General features: G+C 38.6%; 1 protein-coding gene across 1 annotated transcript; it reads right to left on the bottom strand.

Annotated features, from left to right (window-relative positions):
• Nucleotides 1-13,209: 13,209 nt before the first annotated feature.
• LOC131061712 (cyclin-dependent kinase F-1) lies at nt 13,210-16,132 on the bottom strand. The gene is made up of 2 exons (XM_057995524.2): nt 15,295-16,132; nt 13,210-14,148 (listed from the first exon to the last, which is right to left on the bottom strand). Exons 1-2 carry the CDS (start codon nt 15,856-15,858, stop codon nt 13,330-13,332), a joined length of 1,383 nt encoding a protein of 460 aa, XP_057851507.2. The 5' UTR covers nt 15,859-16,132; the 3' UTR covers nt 13,210-13,329.
• Nucleotides 16,133-16,612: the final 480 nt, after the last annotated feature.

Raw genomic sequence — 16,612 nt, 5'->3', positions numbered from 1 at the left:
TTTTAATAACATAACACCTCCATCACAATCTAACTCTTCGACTGAAGCGATCATTAACAATCTTGCACAAACTGTCTCTTCCTTACAACAACAAATTGCCTCTATGAATCAATCTAAGTTTAGTGTGCCCACATTTGATGTTGCGAGCCCACTTTCTCTTGACATTGTTCGAGCTATTCCCCCTAAACATGTTGAAATTCCGCATTTGGAGCTTTATAATGGTAAGGGTGATCCTCTAACACATGTTAAGACTTTTCAAACAATATGTACTGATTTTGCTTATGACCAAAGGTTGCTTGCAAAACTGTTTACTAGAACATTAAGAGACAAAGCCCTACAATGGTATTGCTCGTTGCCTTCCTATTCTATTACTTCTTTCGAACAACTTGCAAATGCTTTTATTCAACAATTTCAAAACAATATAAGTCCTAAAGTTGCTTTGATTGATTTAATGCATTGTAAACAAGGTGTTAAAGAAAAAGTGACTGATTTCATTGGTAGATATAAGCATTTGTATGCTCAAATTTCTTTTCCAGTGCCTGACAATGATATTCAAAGAATCTTTATTTCTAATTTACAAAAAGATATTCGAGATAAACTTCTATTTTTTGAGTTTACTTCTTTCCAACAGTTGTGTGCAACTCTTCACAATTATCAATTGACTGTGAGTCAAATGGAACAATCACATCCTATGGCTCCGAGTGATAAGGGTGATAGTAGTCAACAACCATTTGGGAAGTTTAAACCGAACAGAGTCCATTAAATTCAATGAAAACATCATCAACAACAATGTGAATGCAGCATCAGGTGTGCCTCCTATTTCTAAGTTTTTCAAGAAAGAAAGAAAGTTTACTCCTTTGAATGAATCATTGCATAGTATTATGAATAAGTTATTGGAACAAAATGTGCTTACTCTTCCTCCTATAAGGCAAATAGATCCTGGAAAGATTAATTCACCCTATTTTGATAACAAATCTTTTTGTCAATTTCATCGTCAACCTGGGCATGATACTGAAAAATGTTTTGCTTTAAAGGGTAAAATTCAAGATTTGATTGATAATAATACTATCTTTGTTTCTGGTGTGAATGATAAAGGCAATACATCTGTAGCTCCTCCTAACCAAAATCTCAAGATTTTTACTGATCTGTTACCTTCTCACACCTCTAATGCGATTGATACTAATGATTCCTCTGTCTCACCTGATGATCTTGTGTCTATGACTCCGAATGTGATTAACTTTGTGGAGCAGCAGAAAATCCCTAAAGAACCTTCCATCACCTTTGATTCTAGTGAAACTATCAGGGCACCTGATGGTCCTTTATATATAGTTGCAAAAGTCAAGAATACACCTTGTCGTGGAGTGCTTATTGATCCTTCTTGCATGGTTAATGTCATTACTGAAGAATTTCTTTTTACTTTGCAATTGAATCAAGTGATCTATGACGAAACAAATGTGGTTGTGAAATTATTTGATGCATTTTCTTCTCCTGCAATTGGTTCTATTACATTACCTATTGAGGTCCATAATAAATCCCTTGATGTGGTCTTTGCTATTATTCCATCGTCTGAACAATTTCGTGTGAAGTTAGGCTATCCTTGGCTATCTTCCATGAAAGCTATTGCTTCTCCTATTCACAAGTGTTTGAAATTTCCCCATAATGGTGAAGTTGTTACTGTCAATCATAGTCTCTTTAAACCGGCTGAAAGAACTTCTAGCGTTCCTATTGATTACTTTTGGCCTAAACAATTCCAATCTCTTCCTCCGCGAAGTGATCATCTTTTCAAATCTTATCAAAAATGGAAAAAAGATATGATCCTATCTCTAAGTGAACCTAGAACACCCAAACTTGATATTCCTATCATTCTTGAGAAGGAAGTTCTTCCTTTGAAAGATAAAACTAATGTCTTTCCTCAAGAAGATTCCCAACCCATCCCTATGGATGTGACTATGTCTATGCCTAATACACTTCCTAAAAGTAGACCTATACCTCCTCGTCATGATGGACTTGGTCTCCTTCCTAAACCAAATATTCCTCCTTTATATGGAGCAGTTCCTCCTACTTCCTCTTATGGAGAGAAGAGACCTTCCTCTTCTCCTATTATCCAGCCTAAGAGACCACAACCTAAACACCCAAGTGATAAGGATGAGAACATTCCTCCTCCTCAATCTTCTCCACTTCCTACTAAGACTAGACGAAATCGTTCTGCACGTGAACGCCGACGAAAGCGTCGTCTTAAAGCTCAGGCAGTTGCTTCTCAAACTTTGCAATCCCCAAAAACACCTTCAACAAGCATTATTCCATCTTCTCCAAAATCTCCAAAACATAAGGTGCATGATGGTCTTGATCCTGTGCGAGTTAAAGATCCTATTTTTATAAATCTTGATGATGATATAGATGAAAATGTTACTTCTTTTTCTAATAGTGAATATGTTGATGTTGATAACCATTTATCTAACGAATTTTCTAAAGCACTTATCCCAACTCCTAGACAAGAACAACGTGGCTTGGAACATGAACATAGCCCTTGTTTGGATCTTGTGATAGCTCCATCTGCTGTGTTGGATGTTCCTCCTCTAGCGTGTTCCCTACCTTCCCGAAATATTGATCAGCAAGATCGGGGGGTAGATGACGTGCTAGACTATTTCATTAGCATAGCAGACTCTTTCCTCCTCTCTTTTGTTACTTCTTCTATGTGTTATTCTCATTCTTCTATTTGTTGTCCTTAGTGTTGTCTACTTGAGGACGATGCAAAGCATTGAGATCTCTTTTGGTCTCTCTCATGTTGACTCAAAAGACACATGTGTTCCCTTCTTCTAGGTGACCTTCCTTGATTGGGGAATGAAGAACAATTATGCATACATACATATGATATACATGAATTATCATACAGCATACTGACCCCAAGGAAAGTGAAGTCACCTTGTGCTTTGTGTTTTGTGTCTATTATCCTTGGGCTTATCTCACACTTGGGGGCTAAATCCTTGTGAAAACGTGCTCCTTTTCCTTCTCATTTTCTACATGTATCACTACCTTAAAGCGATCACCCCCGATGAGGCGTGTGCGATCGCTTTAACGTAGGGGGGCATACACCCCGTCTATCCCTTCAAGATACTTCAAAATTTCTTGACAAATTTAGCTTTGCCTTGAAAATTTTTGATATCTTTCTTGCATGACTCATAGTGAGGGAACCTTACTACTGACAGTCATGGTTCTCCCTCGTGATCTTCCCTTTTACTTTGTCAATCGAAGCCGTAAGATCCTTAGTCCACTGGGGGCTTGGTATATCTTGCCTTCTTGACGTGGTGAAAGTTTTTCAATGTTGTTTCCTTGTACTTTACCGGAAGTATTGGCGTACGCTTATACTCCCGCTAAAGTGGGGGCTAAATGTAGCGTCCTAAAATTGCGACACTTGCAATTTCGACCGCATTTGGGTCTTCACGATGGCGACGCAACACTGAACCTGAATGGAGACCCCGAAACTTGTCCATGACATCAAAAACTGCATTTTCCAGCACCCTGGCCTGATCCTCCTTGCACCCTGCTGTCCCTGGAGGTGGGACCATGGCGCCCAGCGCCCTGGTCCTTCAGGACTAGGGTGCCCAGCGCCCTAGTCCCCCAAGACCATGGCGCCCAGCGCCCTGGTCCCCCAGGACCATGGCGCCCAGCGCCCTGGTCCCTGGCCCTATTTTGGGCCCGGTCTCTTTTGGGGCTTCGGGTCTTTAAGTTTGCAAATTGGAAAATAATCTTTCCTGGTCGGCCCAAGGTCGGAAAAATCAGTCTTTCAACCCTAATTGACAAGTATATAAACTACATTTTCCTCTCCCATTTGGGGTAGATGAAAAGAGGAAGGACATATGTGTACAAGACGCGGAAACGATATTCAAGCATTCAAGCATTCAAGCATTCCTTCAAGCAATTGATCATTCTAAAGTCTCCATTCAAGGCTAAGTGTTGCATTCAAGACAAGGATTCAACCATTGAAGAGGAGATCACATACAACATACAACATACAACAACATTTACACCTTTGCATGTAAGAATACAAACATTCTTACAACAAGGTATCAAGTACTTGTTTACATTACAAACATTTACATTTACAGCATTTCTCATTTCTTGGTTAATTCCAAAACCGAGGTTTGACCTAAGGACAAACCCCTAATCCCTAACCCCCCAATCGTCTCTTCTTTTCTGTGTGTAGGTTGCAGGTACGCAGCTATAATTGAAGATCTGGAATCCTTGTGCAGAGACGAACAGATCCCCCTTCGTTTCGCGGATTTTTCGAAGGACCGTGTGCACGCCGAGCGCCATCGTCCCGTCAACTTTCGCCCGAATTTGCAGAACAGCATCATCTCGACATTTTACTGCTAATTCCAGGTCCGCAGCTTCATCCTATATTCCTATCTCCGTTTATAAACGAATCTTTCTTGCTTCTACATACATTCCTAGTTCAATCTTCTATCTACATTCTTTAAAAAAGAGGGTATCCTTGATGTCACAACCCTTGAAACTCATTTAGAATCCAATCCTGCATCGTGTGGGATTGGATCTTGTGGGTTTCAACCCCTCTTTTGAATGTAAAGTCCCTCCTAAGTGAGAACCATCAACCCTAGTGACCCCCTTTCTCCTTGGAGTGGGGGAGAACACCTAGGGTTCGATTTTCCGCTATACACTTATTAAGGAAGGGCTTTTGTGGATTAATATTAAAGGTGATCGAGCTTTGTTTTGGATAGACTCTTATGATAATAAACCTCCAATTCTTTCCTCTTTTCCTCAACTTCAACCATTCCGTGAAATTTTTTTGAGAGGTAGGATGGTCAAGAGTTATTGATTTGGGCTTTGATCTATCATTTGAAAGATCTTTGGAACGGGCCTAGAGGAGGTTATGTTGAGGATAGAAATACTCTTGCTTCTATCTATATTTGTCATCCATGTTGTTCTTTGGAGAATTCAAATATTTTATCTTGGCACCACGATAGTAAAAGAGTTTATTATGTTACCATATCATTCTTTAGAACAATGAAAAGGAGGGAAATATGTTTTTCCTCGATGGAGGAGAATTTGGAATAAAAGTGGTTGGCCAAAATGTAATTTGTTTAAGTGGATGCTAAATTATAACCAATTGATGACTTGGGAGGATATTAGAAAAAAAGGCTTCCAAGGACCATCCATTTGTGTCGTTTGTGGCAATAGTGAAGACTCTACCAATCGCTATTTTTTTCCAATGCTCCTCTACAGTGATATGAAGCTTCTAGTGGAATATCTAGATTAGATATTTAGCTACCTCCTTGTCAAAGTTTTGGGATAATATGGGCCAACCCTAAGCTTCAGCATCCTTCCTTATGGTGATGTGGGAAATTGACCATTATCTTATTCTTTGGCAAATTTGGCTTAAGCAAAACAAACACATTTTCCAAGAATGCTAGAGTATAGTTATGCAAGTTTGGCATAAGATTAAAGGTATGCTTAAAGAAGCCATTGAGGCCATGTTTTTTATAGATTATTATGTAACCTCCTCAACTTGTTGGGTTGCTAAACTCTTGGAGATTGGCTCATTGATACTACTCGTACTAAGCTCAATCTTAGAAAGCAACCTTCTCATAAGGTGGATGCATCTAGTACGTGGTCTTCTCCTCCTAGTGGTTTATTTAAGATTAATATAGATGGTTTTGCTCGTGGCAATCCAAGGGCAACAAGGATTGGTAGGATTGGTCAAGATAGTGAAGCTTTTATACATTTTTTTCTTTTCTACTTATGTGGGTTTGCATACAAATAATCAAATGAAAACTTGGACAATTCGTAAGGCTTTAATGAAAGTCAATAAACTAGGATGGAAAAGATTATATGTGAAAATTCTATAATCTTGGTTTTCTTGTTGAGTAAAGAACTTTGCAATATTCCTCATGCAGATTGATTCAAGTTGTCAAGAAAATTATTCTTGTAACAAAAAATTTTGACTCTATTTCATTTGTCCATATGTTTAGGAAGTGAAATAAGGTGGTTAATTGGCTGGCCAAATGAGCATCAAAGGAGATAGGTAATCAAAATGTTACAAGTTCAAAAGGATTGTTTCAGGATAAACTCATTAGATTCTTCAATTTATCCAAAATGATCAACTCAAATAAGTCTTGTGTGTTGATAAAGAGAAAGGTTGGTGTGGATTGTAACGTTAGTATTACCAGTTCTAAGATTGAGTGAAATTGCAAGTATCCTTAGTGGGTTATTCTTCTCTAGTGTTTCTTAATGGTTGTGTGTTTCTTAATGGCTATAGCTATCTAGAAATCTATTAGCTTTGTAATTAGATTTCTATAAACAAAATTTTACTTTTACCCTAAAAAAAACTATTTTACTTTATGTGAATTGTGAGATAAGGATGAAGTCCAAAGTGGTGGATTGCATTAAGGTTGTCTTCATCTTACTAAGAAAATTGAAAAAAAAAATAGAAAGATGTAGCTTTTAAGGAGTTTATCATCATAATGGTGGTTTACCAGGATGATTTGACATGTTTCTCAAAGAAGGCAGATGATCACTACGGTCATTTGGAAAAGGTTTTTTGCAAAGCTCTGGAGTTTGGTGTATCCTTGAACCCAAAAAAATGTCATTTTGCAGTGACTGAAAGAAGAATGTTAGGGCATATTGTCTCCAAGAAAGGGGTTAGAATATACCCTGAAAGGATTGAAGCTATAAATAACGTACCTCAACCAAAGAATGTTAAAGGGATTCAGTCTTTCTTGGGCAAGGTGAATTTTATTAGGAGATTTATAGCTAACTTTGCTGAAATCGATAAGCCTATCGTTAAATTACTTAAAAATGATGCAAAGTTTTCTTGGGATGAAAAAGCGGCACAGGCTTTTGACAAAATTAAGAAGGCTATTCAGGAAGCACCAGTGCTAAAGTCCCCTGATTACAGTAAGCCTTTCTCATTATTTTCTTTTGCTTCTTATCACACAGTAGCAGCAATTCTGCTTCAAAAGGATGATGAAGGATATGAACATCCAATTGCTTTCTATAGCAAATCTTTACAAGTTGTTGAGTTAAAGTATGAAATCATGGAGAAGCAGGCATATGCTCTAATCAAAGCCGTAAAAGCATTTAGGCATTATCTGGTAAATGCTCGAATTGTAGCCTATGTACCACATGCAGTTGTGAAAGACATTCTATCCCAGTCTGAAGTAACTGGAAAGAGATGCAGATGGATAACTAGGATACAGGAGTTTGACTTAGTAATCAAAATCACCAAACTGGTAAGAGGGTTAGGCCTTGCAAAATTGATGGCTGAATCAAATCTGGTTACTGTTGATGTTAATAATGTTGAAACTGAGGAAGTCCTGGTCACTAGTATCGAGAGGCAGCATGGTATTCAGATGTGGTATACTTCTTGAAGAATGCCTCATGTCCAAAAGGTATGACACACAACCAGATGAGAACATTAAAGTTAAAATCACATAAATATGTTCTTATTCAGGGAGACTTGTATTGGAGGAACAGTGATGGGATGCTACTAGTTTGCCTGGATGAATTCCAAGTTGAGAAGGTTCTGAAAGATATGCACAATGGGGTGTGTGGAGGCCACTATTCAGCTAAGACTATTGAGGGTATTATTGGCCGACTTTGTTCAAGGATGCTCATAAATATGTTCAAAAATGTGATCCTTGTCAAAGGTTTTCTTCTAAACTAAAGTATGATGGTGCTTGCTTTGCCTTTGAATTCTATTACAGTTGAAGCCACTTTTGTTCAATGGAGCATTGATTTTATTGGAGAGATAATAGAAAAATCAGGCAGGGGTCAAAGATGGATCCTGGTGGCTACAGATTATTTCACCAAATGGATTGAAGTCATACCTACCAAACAGACCACTAGTAAGGTGGTCATTAATTTTCTGATGGACAATATAGTGGCAAAGTTTGGTGTGCCAGCTAAAATAGTCATGGACAACACTATGTGCTTCAGGTCTGAGGAGTTTGCAGAGTTATGTGCTAATTATGGGATTATTATGCCATACTCTTCACCATACCACCCACAGGGAAACGGCCAGGCAGAATCAAGTAATAAAAGTCTCCTCAACATCATCAAGAAGATCCTAGAGGAAAACAAAAGGTCCTAGGATCAAAAGCTCAGATTAGCTTTATGTGCTGACAGGGTGACTGTAAAAAAGGTCATTGGTACATCCCCTTTTGAGCTAGTTTATGGAGTGAAAGCCAGATTACCTGTGAATAATTTGCTTCCAATTTACCAATTTTTGCAATTTGAAGAACTAGAAATGTTTGAGCCCATGGAAGAAAGAATGATTCGGTTAGTAGCGTTGGAGGAAATGAGGACTGCAGCCCATAAAAGGAATATGAAACTTCAATTACAGTCGAAGTACCTTTTTGATAAAAGGACTAGTGCAAGAAAGTTCCAGATTGGTGACATGGTGTTACAGTGGAATGCAAAAGACCAAGACAAAGGCAAGCATAAGAAATTTGAATCATTGTGGATAGGCCCTTTAATTGTTTGTGATATCAATGGAAAGGATTCATACTTCTTGCAAAGAATGAATGTCAAAGTACAGGAATTTCCAATGCATGGACAATTCTTGAAATATTACTTCTCTTGATCTGTTTCAGTCCATGCACAGTAGTTGTAGGCTATATATATTTTAGGTTTTCTTTCATTAGGATTTTGTTGGTCTGTGTTCCAGAGTTTTTGCTAAATTCTTGTGTTGGTCTTGCATCCAACCATCCCCAGTCAGAGCCATTGTTGGGACCTATAAAATTTTGTTAGTTTAAGAGGCCCATTTCAAAATTTTGCTCTGCACTTTCAGTATGGCACCTAATGTATTAACCTGAATAGCCTAGTTCGATCGCATGAAAATGAAGACAGCATCTTCTCCTCGCGTGCCTGTGAAAAGTAAAGGCATTTCAAATTTTCGACCAAATGCAATGGCAGGTAGAAAGTTTGTTTCCCCCTCCCCCCAATTTGGCATTTGAGCAAACAACTAAAACTTCCTGGCAAATGCATCTTGGCGGAAGTAAGGGTTTTGAAACTTCCAAGCAGTTTCAGTCGTCGGGCCTGAAGGACCATTTATCCCACATTGGCCGCAGGGAGGAGCATTTTAGTATTTAAATGCACAGCCGCATATATCCTTAGTGTCAAAGCTTATGGGCTTTTGGCAAGAAGTGGCTCGTGGCCTAGTGGACTCTGCATGCGCGCGCATCTCAAGGCGTCCAAATTTTGTAGTAAAAGGGCAAATTAACGAGCGAGCAAGTTGCAGTCGATTGGACGGCCATCTCTATCCCGCTATGCGAAAGTGCTTGACTGTTAATCGTCGCGACTTGGCGACTGATGAGGTGGCAGTCCAGTGGCTGATGAGGTGGCTGGCCTAGGTCCCAGTGGAAGGTCCAATGGTGGTAACACGTGGCAGAACAGGTGGCATGTCACTCAAAGTGACTTATCGAACAAACCTCGACCGCGATGGATCTCCAAAAGGTTTTGTCGAAGGCTCAGTTCCATCAACATAAGGCACGTCGAAGAAATCCAACTTAGTCCTGCCGATAAAATAAGGACATTGATGAAACTGCAGGTTCGATGAGACATATGAACGACTCACCGAGGGAGGGAGTTTCGCCGAAAGACTGATGCCGAACAAACCAAAGGAAGTGGTGGGTCTGGTGGCGCTGAGGTGGCGAATAAGGTTGTGCTCAGGTGGATCAGGTGGCGAACTAAAGTCTGACACGAGGCAAGCCCGGCAGACAGGTGGTGCCCAGGGGGATCTCATAAGCGAATCAAGGGGTGTCACGTGGTGACACACGGCAGAAGGGAGTAGATCAACCAAGGTTAATGGTCGAGTAGATCAAGGAAGATCGGACAGTGTTGCGGAAGATCAATGGTCGTCGCTATACCGCGAGATAAAGAAGCTCGTCGGTTATCCCTGTGACTTGGCGACAAAGCACGTGCGGAAAAGGTGAGCGGCTCGGGTGTTAAAGATCGAGCAGATTGAGGGAAGATCAACGGTCGTCGCTATACCGCGAGATGAAAATGCTTGATTGTTATCCCCCGCGACATAGCGACTGGTGAGGTGGCAGTTGAGGTGGCCGTCCAAGTGAGACTCACGAACGAATCGGGATGTGCCACGTGGCAGAGTATAGAAGAAGAACCAAGGCAGGCCCAAGTCCAGTGGCAAGTCCAAGTGGCGAGTAGGTGGATCCAAAGGCAATCCAAAGGCAATCCAAAGGCAAAACATGGCAGGGTTCTGCAGACGAGTGAAATAGATAAAGGGTCCGCTCTAAAGGTTAGAATGGTTAATGACCGGGCAGGTCCAATGTTGATCAACAGTTGTCGCTATACCGCAACACGAAGATGCCCGATGATTATTCCTTGTGACATGGCGACAAACCACTAGCGGCAGGCCCAGACAGCAGTTAATGCCAGTAGTTAAGGTGAGCGGTTAGGGCGGACAACTAGTGGTAGCAGTTAAGTTTTTAACGGATCAGAGACCAAGTGGTGGGGCCTATTTGGAGTGAGTTACTCAAGAAAGTTAACAGGCATGCTAGTTTTCCATGATCGGATGGTTGTCGATGTACCGCAATGGAAATACGTCCAAACTTTAAACGCCGCGACATAGCGACTAAAGGAAAGGTGCTCAGAAAGGTGGTCTTCCTAGTCCGTTGGCGCCAAAATTTAAAATATTCAAAAGAATTGATGGCAGAGATGTGCAAATCCCATCAGATATTGTTTTGAAGTGAAAAGTTGGTGAGAGGTATTCAAGGAGATGTGCAGAGAACATAATGGTGTGCGGTTGTGTGTTTTCTTAGATAAGAACTCATCAATGCTCTAGCAGGAGACGATACCCTGGCATTATGAAGATGTCGATTGTTGCAGCCGATTGTGGGTAATAGGAGCCTACCTTTTCGGCCATTTTCCAAATAAATGTCCAGTGAATTAATGAAGCACACATCCCAGAAAGAAAGTTAGGTTTCTCCCTCAACTGCAACGGCACAGCAATGTAACTTTTGGAGTAAATGACAATTAAGGTAAGAGTTTTCTTCTAGGTAGTCCGAAGCTTTTTGCATCTTGATTCCTATAAAAGGATACGAAGGCTACCTAGAAAAGGGACGCAAATTTTGTAGCAAAACTCTAGCAAAATCAATACAAGCCTTTTTCTTAGCAATTTCTGAGTCAGATATGAAGTACTTGTAACCTTCTTACAGAGGAATAAAATATACAATCCAGAGAATTTAAACTCAGATTTGTATTGTCTCTATGTCATTGTACTGGTGTTCATTCCATTTAAGCAATCAAGGATTGCTTACTTGAATGATTCGTTAAGCATCTAATGAAGTTGTTTTTAGTCTTTTTCTTAAGGAGGAAAATATAAATATACTTTCAACAAAGTCATTGATATCAGTATTTCTGGTGTGGATTTGATGATGAAGTTTGGTACAGATTAGGACTTTGCATATGTCAGGCATATTCAAAGTTGATAGATCAGCAATTTTTTATTTGTGTACAAGTTTCTTTTGTCAATTTGCAATCTGTTGTAGATGACTCTATTGCCCAGATAAGGCACTGGTTACCTGTTGGTCTTTTGGGTGCATTTTGTGATCCTTTTCAAAAGTTAAATCAACTTTCCATCTAGGTTTAGTTTTACCGGTCAATAAGGAAAGTTTGCAGTAATGTACACTGGTTTTCTGAAAACCATTTAATATTTTTGTGAGAAAATAGTCTTAAAAGGGTTCACCTACCCAAGCTTTTACAAGCTTAAAGTGTATGAGGTTTCCTAAATCTGGAACCTCGTATTGTTGTCTTTATTTCCAACTTTTTGTTGTTCTCTTCCATTGCAGCACAGAAACAATAGTCTTCATTTTTAAAGAGAAGAAACAAAAGTTTTCAAAATGGAGAACATGGCCAAAACAAACTTTTTATGTTAGAGCCCACTATGTTGTTCCCACCCTTTCATGACCATTTACAGTAGACTTAAAAATTCTACAATTTAATTAGTTTTTAAAAGAAAGATCATAAGTTACTTAATATTTAAATTAACTAAGATGTGAAAAAGATGTGGTTTATAAATACATGCAAAGGAATATCATGAATTATTCTTACATTTATCCAATCTTATTTGGATCCTACATAGAACAAGAATTTGATTTTTTTAATATAAATAGAGATTCTAGGTCTTTTCAAGGTCACCCAAATTTCTTGGATAATATTTCTATTAAGCCAACAATGATGCTCTAAGTATTATTGTCAAACACTAGAAGAGTTTTCTCAGCCCACTTTCTCACTATAAACTGAGATATCCAAACAATATTTATATATGTTTTATTAGAGTTGAAACCAATAAAATGTTAAACCAATAAGGACGCTTGAATGAACTCTTACAGACAAATTCCTGGTAGAAGCTAAACTGGCTCCAAAACAGTTAAATCGTACATCATGTTATTGACCACTTGGAAAATCGCAACCGTAGCTTGCAAAATCAACAGTGTATAACGTGCATCTAACTTTCATGTTATGCACTTTCCATATAAACGTACCATGTTTTTGGAGCCAGAATAGCTGCTTCCTAAATTCCTCTCAGTAGGGTCTTTAATACATTCTGTCCATGTCTGCTGAGCCATTATTAACTTTGTCATCGATACTGATTTGACATTTAGGCTGTTAAGTTAACCTTTGTCTACATTTGGGCATGTAGGATAGGTAATCACTGGCAGAGAAAGCTATTTTCATCTCAGCATCCAATTGAAAATGTAACTCTGAAATTGACAAAATAAGCAAGCTAGCTTGCTAAGTATTTTCTTTTGTAGTACATTCTTATCAATTAATCAAGATTATTTGGCTAATTACTACTTTGTCAGCATTTATAGCTTCATTTGTACCTCCTTCACAGACTTTAGTTCATCAGTTATATTTGCGCATTTTTCCTAAATAGTATCTTAATTAGTCATTTTTTTTTCATCCCCTTTGGTAATTACGGCATCCTTCATAATGATGAGCTGTCTAAATTGTATCTTTATTAATCATTTTTTCTTTCCATCTATCTTTCTTTGATTATTGTATCTTTCATATTCATGTTCTCATCTACAATGTAGAAATCTTATTCATTATATATATAGGTTCACTTTGACTCATTAGTTGTCTGCACCAATTGACAACCCTTTAGACCAAGCTAGAGAAGGTGATGAATCACAGGGTAGGGATTTGAAAAAGACTTTTACCACTAAATTTGCAATCCAATTATATCTGTAATTCATTGCATATAGAATCCATTAATTAATAATCATGTTAAATTCATTCTGCAATGCACATCAACACCTAGAGAATCATAAAAAGCTTGATCAGTGCTTATGGGAACTTTTCAAACTGGATTGAGAAACCAGTACTTGAGTGAATCACATTAAAACCATCCATGCCTTCAAAATCTGAATCTGATTCATCATTCTTCCTTTTGTCCCATTCATCATCTGAGCATATTTCATCATCTTTCTGAGGTGGTGGAACTTTCAATTCATGTGCTAGGGCAGGAATGGGCTCCTCAATGAAGTATCTATTCTCAAGAACCTCTGCTGCATTAAGCCGAGCTGTAGGGTCATAGCAGACAAGTCTTTCTAAGATAGAAAAGGCACTCTCGGAACAATTTGGAACATGATTCTTCAAACCTAAATGAGAAGAGTTACCAGGAAAACAAATCTTCCCATAATCGGGAAGATTAGAACATCCAGGCCAATTTTCCTCAGTTGGACTCCCTAGAACTCTAACCAGTCTGCTAAGCTGATCAACATCTGAAGTGCCAGGAAATAGAGGTTCTAAAATCAGCAGCTCTCCAAAGATACAGCCTAATGACCATAAATCAACTTCCTTTCCGTAGACTGTTGCTCCATACAGCAATTCTGGGGCTCTGTACCATCTGGTTCCCACACCACAAGTAAGTTCAGACTCAGCCATGCCTTCATTTTTCCACCCCAAATCTGAGTGTCCAGGCTTTGCAAAACCTTCAGAAGTTGATTCAGTTGCAGAAGTTGAATTTACATCCCCTTCATTTGGCAGTTTTTCAGCATTAACACTATTCTCCAATCTTCTTTCTCCCAAGACATCCACAACCATATCATCTGGATGTTCACATTCTCCTGTCGAATTTGTAACAGGCTCCTCTAAAATCCTTGCCTGCAGGTGTAAACCTCCAAATCAGTTTCAAGTTCTTGAATGTTGCTGAATTCCCAAAAAAAAGAGTACTGCAGAGATTCCATAATATCTGTTTGGCTTCGGGGAGGAAAATCATTAGGCTTTGTTTTTATGTGCCTTACTATGAAGTTTGAACCAAGGCTTCCAGGAAAATGGGTGGTAGTGCAGGTACAGCACTGCTTCCAAATTTGTGCGGTGGAGAGTTTTGAAATATTCAATTAGGGAAATAACATGAATCAAAAGAAACTTTGAATTGAAAGTGTGCATGCTGGATACAAAATGAACTTGAAAAGTAATATCCTGTTATTCGTACAGGATGATAAAATCTAGAACAGAACAGCCATAAAGAGTATTGTTTCCTTATTTGGACTTATGACTTTGGTGTATTTCAGATTTAAACTCAATGATAGCAACTCAAAACAAATAATGGCAGTGGTAATGCAGATGCAGCAGGGCTTCCAATTTTGTGAAGTGGAAGTTTTGAATTATATAGAGAGTTTTGAAATATTCAATTAAGGAGATAATACAAATCAAAATAAACTTTGAACCGAGAAATAATTTACAGAAAAATTGAATATGTACATGCTGGATACAAAATGAACTTGAAAAGTAATACTTTATTATTCCTATAGGATGATAAAATCTAGTGCAGGACAGCCATATAGAGTATTGTTTTCTTAGATGGATTCATGACTTTGGTGTATTTCAGGTTTAAACTCAATGACAGCAACTCAATACAAATAACGGCAGTGCTAATGCAGGTGCAGCAGGGCTTCCAATTTTGTAAAGTGGGGATTTCAATTATATAGAGAGTTTTAAAATATTTAATTAAGTAAATACTACAAATCAAAAGAAACTTTGAACCAAGAAATAATTTACAGAAAACTTGAAAGTGAAATGAACTTCAAGAGTAAAACTCTATTATTCCTACAGGATGATAAAATATAGTACAGGACAGCCAGATAGAGTATTGTTTCCCTATATGGAATTATAACTCTAGAGCATTTCAGATTTAAATTCAATGATAACAACTCAATACATACAATGGCAGCTACAAAAGAGGGTTGATCTTGTTGCAACACCCAACCGTACAACTTAAAAAGTAAGCAATAAGAATATCTCACTTACCTGTCCAAAATCAGCAACCTTGAGAACTCCATCAGCCGAAATTAGTAGATTGGAAGGCTTCAGGTCACGATGGACGACAAAATTAGCATGGCAATCAGCCACTCCCTGTAAGACCTGAATCATCCATGTCTTAACCTCTCTTTCAGGAATTCCCATCCCATCCTTCTTTGCAGACCTAATTACAGAATAAAGATCAGATTGCAAAAACTCCAACACCAAAACTGCATCTTCATGCTCTCTCCAAAACCACTCATAAAGCCAAACAACATTTGGGGACCCAGTCAATCTCAGCCTGCAAAGGGCTTCAATCTCTCTCAAACTGCTCTGGTAATCATGAATTTCCTTTAAGGCTACAATCAACCCGTCCTCCTTTCTCCTGCCTCTATATACATCGGAATAAGTCCCACTGCCCACCCTTTCCAGAATTTCATAGCGCGAGGTGATATCCCTATTTCCATGAAGACTCCAACTGCTCTGCACATCATCATTCTCCATTTTTATGACCTTGTTCGAAGGAGCACTTGAATCAGAGGCAGTTGAGCAGCAGGAGCCGAGAGGGAGCATGATCTTGCAGCCGCACTGGTTGCTGAAAAGCAGCTGCGGGGTGCTCAAGAATAGGAAGCCATGGCCTCAGCCGGGGTCTCTGGCGTTTTAACCCTGGGCAACCGCCCTCAAATTTTGACAGAATTCAATGCTTGCTGGGAAGGGTTTCAACCTCTTTACATGTATGTCAAGTGCAAAAGTTTGGGTGTTTCTCCATGACTAGGGCTTGCAAGCTACAAACAAAAAATTGGTAAAATAAACTATAAAAACAATGCTGCTGCCAATCAACGAGGTACACTGCCGGCTAGCAGTTACGGCCCACGGGATATTAATTTATATTGCTGTAAATTTTTAGGAAATGTATGATAGCCGACAAGCCAATTAACCTTTTTAATGATAAATTATATATTTACAATTTTAAATAATAATAATTATTTTTTTAATTTTTAATTATGTCAAGAGGTATTATATAATAGTAATTGAGGTTTTTTTTTTCTAAACTGTAACTATCTAATGGTGATGAGGTAAAGAATGTAGGCAAAGTCAAATCTTAAGGGACTCGATTTTTTGGAGAGTGTTACATCATTGTTGTTCTAATGACAATTCAAAATGAGATTCATAGGTCATGTAGAGGTATTGTGGATATATTTTCCAAATGTGTTGCAAGCATGTATTTACACTCCTAAACAATGGATAAAAACAAAAGGAAATTAGAAATCTTTGGCCCAACAAAATTTAAGCCAAGAATTCATCGCCATGGAAAACTCAAGGACAA

Source organism: Cryptomeria japonica, chromosome 10 (genome assembly GCF_030272615.1).
Source record: "Cryptomeria japonica chromosome 10, Sugi_1.0, whole genome shotgun sequence".
In the NCBI taxonomy this organism is placed as follows: Eukaryota; Viridiplantae; Streptophyta; class Pinopsida; order Cupressales; family Cupressaceae; genus Cryptomeria; species Cryptomeria japonica.
This window is presented reverse-complemented; position numbering and strand designations above follow the sequence as displayed.

What these genes read in the sequence shown, in the direction of transcription:
- LOC131061712 (XM_057995524.2), bottom strand. Translation starts at nt 15,858, where the DNA reads ATGCTCCCTCTCGGCTCCTGCTGCTCAACTGCCTCTGATTCAAGTGCT. An exon ending in AGGTTGCTGATTTTGGACAG is followed by an intron (nt 14,149 to 15,294) that starts GTAAGTGAGATA and finishes TTACACCTGCAG; the next exon opens with GCAAGGATTTTAGAGGAGCC.